The 13,099-nt window shown below is 45.6% G+C and overlaps 1 protein-coding gene across 1 annotated transcript; it reads left to right on the top strand.

Moving 5' to 3' along the window:
• Nucleotides 1-2,876: 2,876 nt before the first annotated feature.
• Nucleotides 2,877-4,328, top strand: LOC308311686 (ubiquinone biosynthesis monooxygenase COQ6, mitochondrial-like; the record flags this gene model as incomplete). Its single annotated transcript, XM_080758476.1, has 1 exon — nucleotides 2,877-4,328. One exon carries the CDS (start codon nucleotides 2,877-2,879, stop codon nucleotides 4,326-4,328), a length of 1,452 nt encoding a protein of 483 aa, XP_080614602.1.
• Nucleotides 4,329-13,099: the final 8,771 nt, after the last annotated feature.

The raw sequence follows: 13,099 nt of genomic DNA, 5'->3' as shown, positions 1-13,099 counted from the left end.
CGTTTTCTTCCTAAATATAGGATAATAATAATAAACTTTATTTGTATAGCACCTTTCATACATAAATGTAGCGCAAAGTGCTTCACAGGGCAAAAATAGAATACAATAAAACATAAGTAGTTAAAATGATAAAACAATGGCCTAAATATAGGATGTTTGGGGATTGTGTGGTGTGGGGCCTTTCCATTCGATACTTAGGTATCGTAAGGTCAAGGAAGTTTATACTCATTTGAGAGTATTCAATTGTAAGTTTAATGTTGGGGTTTAGCAAATTTAGATATTTATGAAGTTCAAGCAACTGTGTCTCAGAGCTGTTAAATATAATATAAGGAGTAATTAAGTCATCATCAGGTAATGCAATGAAAAAAGGGGGTTGACAAAGCGATTCTCTCAATAGCCAAGATACAAGCATGCATATTTACAATTATGTGTTGCCTTTAACAACCTAAAAGAAAAATCAAATTTCTTCAATGTGTCATTTTCGTCATATTGGTATTTTTACGAATGTATTTACTTCATTTTTTTGCCTAAATTGGGTGTCACGAAAATACAATGTATATTAATGTTAGGGGCCATTGGTTTTTTGACCTGTGCCCCATGGCTTCTGTCAATCGGTCAGGCGGTTCAAGAGATAAACTGGACACACACACACACACACACACACACACACACACGCATGCAATACAAATGTAAACATTTTAAAGTGTTCTGTGTCAGACATGCCCCAATATGGAGTCCAGGCCAGTCTATGACACCAGTACTAATTATATGTCAGACTATTGATGACATCATTAGCAACATTCTAACGCAGATACCTAGGGGCTGTATTTTGCGTGTCTTAAGTACCAGTGGTCTTATTACCTAACTTGAGTAAACTAAAGACCTGGAGGCGTGATCAATGTTCTTTGGCCACTCAGAATAGCCAAATGGCATTGATCATGCCTCCAGGTCTTTAGTTTACTCAAGTTAGGTAATAAGACCACTGGTACTTAAGACACGCAAAATACAGCCCTAGAGTCCTTCTATTATTGGAAGTACATGGTATATGGAGTCAACTGACATAATACTGACGTCATAGACTGTGACATCAGTAGTAATGTCATAGGCGGGAACTCCACCATATGGACCTTTTATTTCAGTTTTTTTTTTGTTACATAATATAGAAGTTTTTATTTATTCTGAAACATGTCCTTAATGAAGATCTGGATGCCTCGATCTCCGTTCTCACGGCGTGTCCATCATATGATCACGAGGAGGCATACTGGATCCTTGTCATCATCACCACCACCACTCTCTCTCCCCCCGCATGCGTCTCAGCCCGTGTCCTCCCTATTCAAACCCTGTGATTCTGTGGGGGTCTGTGGCGCCGCTCTCTTCCACACGCACGTTCCCCGGCACAGTTCCAACAAGACGTCCATAGTGCGCTACGGCAGGCAGAGATACGAGAGGCAGTATCCGGTCCTTTTGGTCAGAACCGACGGGTCCACTATAAACATACGATACAAAGAACCAAGGCGGATACTCACGATGCCGGCAGACCCGTCCACTCTGTCGGAGGAGGAGCGTAGAGCTCGTCACAAGAAGAGAGAAGTAAAGAAGACAGTGGGACAGGACGAAGTCCACTACGAAGACGACTTTAAGGCCGACGATTACAGAGAGTTCTGGAAGAAGAAGAAATAGTTCAGTTGAGGCAGGTGATGGTTTCATGCATCTATCTGGACTTGATGCATTGTATAAAACAAGCAGTTTCTTGAATGTGAACTTGGGAGATGGCGGCTTCAATGCATATATTGGAATTATATATTAACCTAATTCAACCAACTTTCAGGCGGTTTGTTACAAATGTTGAAACACGTTAGGTTGACAGCCGATTGAGTAAGCCTATAATGCTTAAAGGCTACTAGGTTAAAGGCACACTATTTATATAATGTATAGGCCTATTTTGTTCAGTTGAGCTTCCCACTGAGCATTTTTTAGTCTATAGATGGCCATCTAAAAATGGGTTATAAATGAAAGTATTTTAGCAGTCTAGGCTTAGATTAGACATTGAAAACAAAACGACGTTTCAACGATTAGACAGCCTATATTTAGACCTTGATTAGCAGTTGTATTGTACGTTGGATTTTCAAAAACAATCACCTACACATCCAAAATAAAAGCAAACCAGTGCTGAACGGAGGATATACAGTACAGTTTAAGAGATGATAATATATTAAATGTATGTTCTCTGAAACACCCAAGTCTGTCACTGCGTGGGGTTCTCTAAAGTGGCATGTAGTATATTCAATTGTACGTAAACATTTTAATGTTCTACCACAGTGAAAGTATGACTTTGGATGATTTGAGCAAGTGGAGATTCAACTGTCAATGCGGATCATGTATATATATATATATATATATATATATATATATATATATATACAATGTATAACCATGCTAATGAATGGTTGATTTGTGGGCGTAACAATGCTGTCATCTCCAGTCTCCAACCTAATTTGGAAGAGTATGAAGTCACTCCTCTCTATAACATTAAACTTGTTACCGGTATGTTATATTAACATCAATGCATTGATTGTTTCTATAGCTCATTGTGCATAATGCATAGCTTTTTGAGGGCCTCCTTTGTTTGAGGGCCTCATCCTAGCGATGATTTTATTGGCTGAGCCAAGTACATATTGATGATAAAAGTGAGGGCAGCAAAGTGAAGACGGACAAGTGAGGACGCAAATTGTGAATGGCCAGAACGAGATGATGTACGATGATAAGAGATCCGGCGCTCACTTCACACGGGTGTGATTCTATTCATTTATTCACGGAGAGTTTCAGTGAACGGAGAAGAGTCGGTGAGTTGTGCAGTGAGCGCACAGTAGACTGTGATGCGTGGTCTCGCAAAAGCGTCGCTGGCTTTGAAAGGATTTAGCCGGTGTTACATCACGAAGAAGCACCCGTCTACTGTAACAACGACCATTAGTCGAGGACCAGTGAGCACACAGAATGACCAGGGCGATGACGTCTATGACGTCGTCATATCCGGAGGAGGGATGGTGGGCTCGGCCATGGCTTGTTGTTTAGGCGCGGATCCCAATCTGCAGGGGAAGAGGATTCTGCTGCTCGAAGCGGGCGGCAAGAAAGCGATGGACGGCGTCCCCGAACACTACAGCGCCAGAGTCAGTTCCATCAGCCGCGGCTCCGCCGCCCTCCTTCGTGGCGTGGGAGCGTGGGACCACATCGCGGCCGCGAGGTGCAAGCCCTATCGGACGATGCAGGTCTGGGACGCCTGCTCCGACGCCCTGATCACGTTCCATCGCGAGGACGACCCGCGGGGCGGCGGCGGCGACATGGCCTACGTCGTGGAGAACGACGTCGTGGCGGCCGCCCTCTCCAAACGGCTGGACGGTCTCCCCGACAACGTGGAGGTCAAGTACGGCTCCGAGGTGACGGGTTACGCTTGGCCGAATTCCGCGGCCGCCGCCGACTCCGCGCCCTGGGTCCGGTTGACGCTGGGCGGCGGAGAGACGCTCCGAGCCAAGCTCCTGATCGGCGCCGACGGAGCCAACTCGGCGGCGAGGCGAGCGTCGGGGATCCGCACGGCGGGGTGGAGCTACGAGCAGTCGGCAGTGGTGGCCGTGCTGCACCAGTCGGAGCCCGCGGCGGCGGAGAACGCGGTCGCGTGGCAGAGGTTCCTCCCCGCGAGGCCCGTGGCCATGCTGCCGCTGTCGGACACGCGCAGCTCTCTGGTGTGGTCCACCGGCCACCGCCGTGCGCGGGAACTGCTGCAGCTGGACCCGGGGAGCTTCGCGGACGCCGTCAACTCCGCCTTCCGGAGCGACGGGAACCGGTCCGGCTCCCTGTTCCGCAGCGCGCTGTCGGTTCTGACGCCGTCTTCTTCCGCCGGCGCGACGCGCCGCCAGCTTCCCCCGCGCGTGTCCGGCGTCGGCCCGAAGAGCCGCGCGGCGTTCCCCCTGGGACTGGGCCACGCCGCGGACTACACGAGGCGCCGGGTGGTGCTGGTCGGGGACGCGGCGCACCGCCTGCACCCGCTGGCCGGCCAGGGAGCCAACCTGGGCTTCGGGGACGTGGCTTGCCTCGCGCGGGTCCTGAGCCGAGCGGCCTCCGACGGGAAGGACCTGGGAGCCGCGCGCCACCTGCTGGAGTACCAAGCGGAACGACGGCGGCACAACCTCCCCATGATGGCCGCCGTCGACCTCGTGAAACGTCTTTACTCCACCGACGCCGCGCCCCTGGTCCTCCTGCGCACCTTCGCTATGCTGGCCACCGACGTGCTTCCTACGCTGAAAGAGCACATCGTGGCGTTTGCAAGCAAGTGACAGGTTTTTGTTGACTCGGATTGATTGGTCGTGGTGACGCACGATATCATCGGTGGCATAATGGGAATCTGCCGTATCGGCCGTAAAAATGCCATATCGGAACGTTCTCAAACTAATCCCAATTATTTAATCGGCAAACAAAATTTAAAATGGAAAAATCTAATACGATGTCAAATCAAAGTAGAAACAAACCTTGCATTTTTCAACATTTAATTTGTGTCAAACAGACACTTGGAAATGAGTATAGGCAATTTATTGATTACTACTTTTAGTAATAAATTAATACTTTATTAACGGGCGTTGGTCCAGAAATCAGATCAGAAATCGGGCATAATTTCATAATTGTGAATAGTTCATCAAGTCCTTGCGGTCTGGTTTCCATTTAGCCATTTAGGCCCTATATGCAACAGTGGTGTTTTCGTCGACTAAAACGAATGACGAAAAATGTTCGTCGACTCTTTTTACACTGACGAAAACTAAATGGAAACTAAAGCATAACTAAGCTGATGACTAAAACTAAGACTAAATATACTGACAATTTCGTCAACAAATAAATACTAGACTAAAGTAGCCTGGGCACCATTTCATTTCGGTATGAGCCGGATGATATGCCTACGTCACGTTGTATGCAGCTTCCCAAACAGGATGTACCCAAAATAATCCCCCCTCCCCCGCGATCAAAATGTTAGTTCCCCCCCGACTTTACTCGCCAGTTGCCATTGTGCCGCAATCTCTAAAAAGCACACTCACATTTATATTTATTTTGTATTTTAAAATTCAACGAAACTAAAGTACGCCGCATCAGAAGCATATTAATTGGTAGGAACTAACATTTTGATCGCGGGGGAGGGGGGATTATTTTGGGTACATCCTGTTTGGGAAACTGCCTGCAACGTGACGTAGGCATATCATCCGGCCCCGGACTTTTGGAACAGAGACCAGGCTTTCCTCCGAGGCGGTGGAAAGCCTGGTGATGCGAGGTTAAGACTAAAGTGTTAGGGACTAGTGGACAAGAGATCCAGCATGAGTCATTGTATACACTTGGTTGCATGCTGAAAACAGTGAGAGTAAAATCAGCCATTACGAAGGCGTCAAGACAAAACACATCAACTGTAGATTTAGTCGACTAAATTCACATGATATTTAGTCGACTGAAACTAGACTTAACACAGGTGACTAAAATGTGACTGAAACTAAATGAAAACTATTCAAGAGACTATGACTGAAACTAAAATCAAAATGTGCTGCCAAAAACAACACTGCTATATGCAATCAAAATCAAGGTGATATTGGTCCTGCAGTGGCCGTTTGATTGGACTCATTAGTTGGGTCAGTTATTAGCATAATATGTGATCATACCCATAACATCCTATATGAGGCAAAAAAGTCCAAATTTCATCATTCTTTAAGTAGCATGTGACATAACTAGGGGGTTTTCATGGTTCCGAATCCATTCCAAGCATTAGTTTTGCACAAAAACACTCCTTAGGCCATATACACCAAATACACCAAATGTGCTGACCTCATCACGTTTGTGAGGACGGCTATGGCCGTTTTCCTCCCAAGGAGTGCAAAACTAATGCTTGGAATGGATTCAGAATCATGAAAACCCCCTAGTTTCATATGTCACATGCTACTTAAAGAATGATGAAATTTGGACTTTTTTTGCCTTATATAGGATGTGTAGGAGCCATTAGAAGAGAGGCATTATTTGTATTATTATTACCAGTATTATTTTTGACCACCTGGTGGCAGGCTTGAGAAACACAGCACATAGAAGGTGACCACTTATAAAGGTGACACACAGGGGCACTAGGCAGGAACTAGACACAGGGTATGGTGGGAGTAGAGTTCTCATCGGGCCCAAAATTTGAAGCCCTGCATGGCCCGGCCCTAACTGGATGGGCCCGAGGCCCGGCCCTATTAATTACCGCAACGTTAGACCTGAAAGCCCTAAAAAAGCAAAAATAAATAAATATCGCCACTAGATGGCATAGGCGCATAGGCGCCAATGCCATTTCTAGAGTGGTGAGTCAAGAACAGACTTAATTATATTAGCCTACTAATTATAATCGGCGAAATGGAAACTTTCTTTCACATCATGTCCAATGATAACATTACAGTCAGGCAGAGACCAATAGACCATAATACACAACACAAGTAGGCTACTGATTTTTTACTGTGACTTAACTTCATAGTGTGTTACTGTTTTGTACTGTCACTGTGCGTGTAACTGTGGAATGTGAGGCTTGAGCCGTGGGGCTGCGTGCCACTGCCTGCATCTTAAATGCGATGAGGCGGAGCGCGGACGGTTATGCAAATGTTGTTAATGCTTTCTTGCTTTGTTTCCTTTGTCTATTCCTAAACAGTAAACACATGAACTAACACCTCTCTCACCTCCTCATGTCATGAATCTGGCCAGGCAGGAACTCTGTTCTGTTGTTGTCGACACAGTGCAGGGCAGGCACTTAATTCAATCATCATCATTTTGCAAAATAAACTTTAAAGCCTTTGAGTTTGAATCTTTGTTTTTTCTATCATTATCATTGATTGACCATTACTATTTGGCTACCATATTTATAAAATATCACACAGCAAACGATACTTTAACTCCACAATCAAACACTTTATTAAAAATAATAACAGGCAGGAGGCAGCAGCCGCAGCACAGTCGTGCACTTAACAAACCAACATTAATAATCATTGCACACGCACATATAAACGGAAGAAAAGAAAATCGCAGAAACCGAGTTTCTGTTTGCTTAAAAAACAGCAGCAAAAAAATAAAATAAAAAATACTAACTATAAACTCGTAGTGCAATAACTAAAGTAAACGGAATAAGAAAAGAAATAACAGTTAAAACAGCAGCGATAAAGTGAAACAGTGTCAGTGATAAATAAAAGGGCTATAGGCAGAAACCGAGTTTCTTGCACACAATAAAATAAAAAATAGCCAATTTGAACACCTAAAATATAAATACAAAGAGCACTTCAAACTTTAACATTTTAAATAAAATAAATATATAAAAAACACACAAAGCGCAACACAGCAAATCGATCTTTATCCTCCTAATGGCCAAAGGCCTATTGCGCATGGAGAAAGAGAAGTGCGTCGACCGTTTCAGGAGCAAGTCGTGTTCGCCTCTCCTCGATAGTGCGGCCTGCTGCACTGAACACTCTCTCGCTGCTGCTGCTGCTGGCTGGCACACATAGAATTTGTCTTGCCAACTGAGAGAGTTTTGGATAGGTTTTGCAGTTTGAGTTCCACCAGCCCAGCACATCCTTCTCGTCGCTCATAGTTGGCCTCTGTCTGATGTAGCTCTCCACCTCATCATCTTCCTCTTCCTCTGCGAACACATTCTACCATGCATCAAATGCAGGACGGGCGCGCTTAGGAGCGGGCGCAGCAGCCGCTGCATCAGATTCATCACCACTCGCAATGCCAGCGGCATCCTCCCCCTCAACAACCACCGCTGCTGCTGGCAGACCTGCTGCTAAACGCAACTTGACATACTCGTGCACATTGTCCCTTTCGTGCCTTTCCATCATGCGCAGCTGGTTGTATTTGGGCCACAGAAAAGTTGCAGCCTTGTGGAGATCATGCAATATTATTTTCTTGTCCATCCACTCCGCATGGCGCTGACGCACAAAAGCCTGCTGTGCCGTGTCGAGTGGGTTTGGCCGACAATGAGCCTTCAGCTTTGTTGACCACAGACAGACGAGCTGAAGAGTGGGGTATTTATAATAATAATAGCTCAGATTTATATAGCGCTTTTCTGAATACCCAAAGCGCTTTACAGGGAACACTAAGAACAGACTTTATTAAGAGAAAAAAGACAAAATAAAACATAACAGATACAGGGTTAAAAAGATAAAAGGATAAGCGAGACGTCAACTGGGGAAAGCTGAGGTTTTGAAAGAGAGGAGAGAGGGAGCAGCTCTGAGGTGGTTGGGGAGTTCATTCCAGAGTTTGGGGGCCGAAACGTAGAAGGCCCTGTCACCCCAGGTGCGGTACTTGGCCTTGCGGACCTTCAGGAGGTTGGCTTCACTGGACCTGAGGGAACGGGGGGGGGACATATGGTTCAAGAAGATCGGAAAGATAGGGGGGAGCCAGGTTATTGAGAGCTTTGTAGGTGGTGAGCAGGATTTTGTAGTGAATTCTTTGTTTGATGGGAAGCCAGTGTAGGTCGTGGAGGACGGGTGTGATGTGGTCTCTGGAGCGTGTACTGGTGAGCAGGCGGGCAGCGGAGTTTTGCACGTGTTGTAGTTTATTGAGGACTTTGGAGGTGGTGCCATAGAGTATACTGTTGCAGTAGTCAATCCGGGATGTGATGAATGCGTGTATGAGGGTTTCAGCGGCAGTGAGAGACAGAGAAGGCCGGAGGCGGGCGATATTCCTGAGGTGGAAGAAGGCGGTTCGGGTGATCTGGTTTATGTGGGGGAGGAATGAGAGGGTGGAGTCAAATGTATTTGTCCCCCTCCAGCTCGCGCTGTGCGTCCCGAAAGGGCTCGAGGAAGGCCACAAGAAAGGCCAGCATGTCGTTGGCAACTTTATCCACCTTATCAGCCTCGCCACGAGCCTCCATCTTCTCGTGCAGCTCTGTATATATGTCCTGGATAGAACGCATACTGGAGTGACATACAGAGCTGAACCTCGTGTCCACCATCTGCAGCAGGGTCTTGGAAAGAGACGCTTGCAACCCCGACTGCTTGGCATATCTATTGATTAATAATAAAATAATAAGTATTAATAGCCTAATTATAGTATCATAATCATATCCATCAAAGTGTTATGTATTGTATAGGCCAGGGGTAAACAAAGCTTACCTCACAAGGGCTTTTGCTGCGGTTATTGTTTCCGCTATGTCGGAGGCCTTCGCTTTAAGAGCGTCATCAACGTTCAGCCCATGCCTGAGTACTGTATTCAGAACGTGATCCTGACAGTCAAGTCTGACGTAGGGCTCTAGGGCCTTGACAATGTTCGAGCCTTGGTCAGTGACCCAAACGATTTTGGACAGAGAAAGCGGATCAAGACCAAATCTCGTCACCAGGATCTTAACGAGCTCTCTCCTGATGTTTTCCCCGTTTTTTTTTCCTCCAGTGGAAACATCATTGTGGCCAGGTTCTTCCCAACCAAACTAAAATCCTCCTTCACATAATGGCATGTAATGGCCATGCAGTGAAGTTTCCTGAAATCATCGGTCCACACTCCTTTTTTCAGGTGTTTTTTTAACTGCGCTATTAAGGCCCCCCTTTTCTCCTCAGCCATGGCCTTGCAGTGCTTCTGTATAGTGTTCGGGCAGGGGATAACGGAGCTTGCAGGCACTTTTCCGTGCGTAGCCCCGACGTTTATCAGCTCCTGGGCCAATTCGAGAAAGCCTTCCCCTTCCACAATTAAGAACGGCCTCATGTCCTTTGCGCAGAATTTGACGCATTGTTTTGTCACTGCCTGCTTGACCCGCAGAGGGACAGATTCAGCACGCTTTACAACAAATGCTTGTAAATTCGTCTGCGAGGCTCCTGGCGCTGGTGCCCCTGGGCAAACCTTCCCCTTCTTGTTTTCAATCACAGTGTATTCTCCCGTTTCAAATTTCTTTTTTATCACAATCACATCCATCTTCTTTATTGTAGTACTGCACTCTGTTTTGTTTAGACTGACCTGTTGTTAACCTATAGGCTGACATGCCCACGGCCATCGCATACCCTGCCACCACTTGTCTGATTTATGGCCCTGTTAGGAACCGATCTCCATACTAAAGGTGTTAGATCGTGAATGCATTGTGTGACTTCAGAGGGCTTGTAGATCGAATGGCTATTCGGTGCGCAACACAAGCCTGCAATTAGAGCCCCAGGCCATTGGCAGCGTGCGCACGCCTGTCTGTCTGTGCAATTGCAGGCACTCTCTCTCACAAAGTGAAAGTGGCTACTGCGCTTCACTCCACAATAGTAAAAATGAATCGCCAAGATTCAGCAGCGCAACCCTCTTCATAATAAATAAATACACAACATTACACAAACAAAATTATTTTTATTTTTATAATAATAATAAATAAATAAAAAATCACGGAAAATCAGAGAGCCGAGGCTCGGCCCGGCCCTACTAATTTGCATATTTTTTGGGCCCGGCCCGGCCCTAAAATGTTCGGGCATAAAATGAGAACTCTAGTGTGGGTAGCTGGGTGGCTGGGTGTCTGGGTATGAGCACGAAAACATGGTTGTTTTTCACCACCTGTGCGCAACCTAACGCACACACAAACACACATGCACATATTAAGTGTATATATGATGCTTTCGGGTGTGCCAGTACAGTACAGTGACCGTACAATACAGTAGAGGGTACAGTAGAGGGACCCCCACATGGTAACTGTCATTTCTCTACCATTTCGGTAGAGAAACCCCCACACAGAGTTGCACCACTCACTTCACACGGGTGTGATTATTTGCTTTGAATCGGAACTAAAATACTTAAATACTTTGAAATCTACAAAACAGTAAAGCAAAAGTAAATAATATGAATAAAAAAGTTTGTCCACAACAGTCACCTGACCGTGTGCCGGTGATGAGGCTAGAGAGGATGACGAGGATGCTCAGAGCTGCCAGGAGTCTTGCCCTGCCTCCACAATGATTGGTCGGCTTGCCCATGATGTCTCTGAGTGAGGGTCTGTCTGTGTGTGTGTGTGTGTGTGTGTGTGTGTGTGTGTGTGTGTGTGTGTGTGTGTGTGCTGCCTGTGGTGTGCTGAGAGACAGCCTCTACCGGTTCCTTAAGTAGGTTGTAGCTGGGGTTTTCCATGCCAGGCAGGATTGTGTAATAGAGAGTAGTACAGAGAGGAGAGATAGAGAGAGAGAGAGAGAGAGAGAGAGAGAGAGAGAGAGAGAGAGAGCATGCAGGAGAGAATAACAGAGAGGGAGGGGGAGAGAGAGGTTTGTATGTTGTATGCACGTATACTCTTGCATAAGTGCATAGGAATGCATTTTGGAATAAGTGTGTGTGTGTGCACGCAGAATGCACACATACTGTGCGTGCGGGCGTGCATGCTTGTGGAAGAGGCGGTTTCTTTTGTCCATGATTGATGTTTGCTGTGTGTAGAGTAGATTTCAACCTCTGGCCTTTCACCTTTAACCTCCAAGGAGGTACATACAGAAAACCAGATATCAACACGCGTTCGTTTGCATGATTATTTCCCATAACTTGTGCCAACCTCAGGAATAAATACACAGCATAGAGTTAAAATTGTCAATTCGTTTTCATAATAAAAGCCCTAATAACTAGTGTACAATTATGTTTGACCCTATAGTCTACTACAACATTATAATATGAGCCTATTACAATCAAATGAATCAAATATGGATATGGACAAATGTTACCGACAGAGTTCAACGAATTAGTGTGTGTGTGTGTGTGTGTGTGTGTGTGTGTGTGTGTGTGTGTGTGTGTGTGTGTGTGTGTGTGTGTGTGTGTGTGTGTGTACATTTCCTGGACCCTGTGTACCACCCTCCCCGTGTGTACGTGCTACTGTCATTTGTTTGCACTGTCTGGTCAAGAGGCCAGGCTGACCTGCTTTGGGGACCTGAGAGAGAGAGAGAGAGAGAGTGTGTGCACACATACACGTGCGTGTATGTGCCGGGAGAAAGATCCTTCTGCCTATAATATCCTTAATTGTTTTAACTTGAGTGAGGCCTGGTAAATATGTATTAGTATCCTATATGAATACATATCCTTTCCCTTTTATGATTACCTGTTTATTCCCTATAAATAAGGTAAATACTTTAATAATAGCTTGAGTGGTAAATTTACCTTGGTAATACTATCTAGAGTGGTATTTATACCCTAAATATTTTAATAATTCCTCCAGTGTCTGACAGTTTATATGCCAACTGTATTGTCAGTAAATAGAAAGTGTTGCCACATTGTAACTGGCCATTTTCCTATTGGCTGAATGCAATGGCATGTTTGTCTATGACTGCACACTGCATTGCCAGCTGTCTGTGTCCGTAGTTTGTACAAGACATTCTTGTAGTTTGTACAAGGCATTCTTGTACTTCTTGTTTATTTAAACACAAATACTCTATTGTGCCAAATATAAGACGACTCTGATTATAAGACGACCCCCATTTTTCAAGACTCATTTGTGGAAAAATAACATTGAAGACCATAATAGTCTAGTTCCCGATTATAATACGACCCAGTTTTTTAGGATATTTTCATAAGAGAAATGTGTGTGTGTGTGTGTGTGTGTGTGTGTGTGTGTGTGTGTGTGTGTGTGTGCGTGCGTGTGTGCGGCCGTGTGCGTGTTGGATCGCTTTAGCATTTTACTTCCTCATTTTACTTCCGCATTTTACTTACTTGATCATCCATCTCCTTGACAATGCATATAGTTGTGCTTCTACATTATGGCAGGTCACATATTGTGTGTGTTGGTGTGCGTGCATGTGTGCACGTGCGCGTGTGTGTGCATGTGTGTGTGTCCTGGGCATGACGTTAAACTGCCCCGCTGTAACTATAGCCTAGAATCCCTAGATGATACATTTCAGGATTTACTGGTTTAAGTAAGTAAGTCAGAGTTCAACCGCAAGGTCATGCGGGTACGATCTTGGGCTACCGCCAACTCAGCGTATATGAGAAAGTCGTGCGGTAAATGGACATGGGAGCTGACACCATGCACCTTCACACAATCACCTGCACTTGAACCTGTGTCTCTCTCTCTCTCTCTCTCGCAAGGGAAAATAATAGTTTCCCTAGTTTTTGTTTTGTTAAGTAGCCGGGACGCACA

Source organism: Protomyctophum bolini (assembly GCF_963924005.1).
Source record: "Protomyctophum bolini genome assembly, chromosome: 24".
NCBI lineage: Eukaryota > Metazoa > Chordata > Actinopteri > Myctophiformes > Myctophidae > Protomyctophum > Protomyctophum bolini.
Note: the sequence above shows the minus strand (reverse complement) of the source record. Positions and strands in the feature narration are given on the sequence as shown.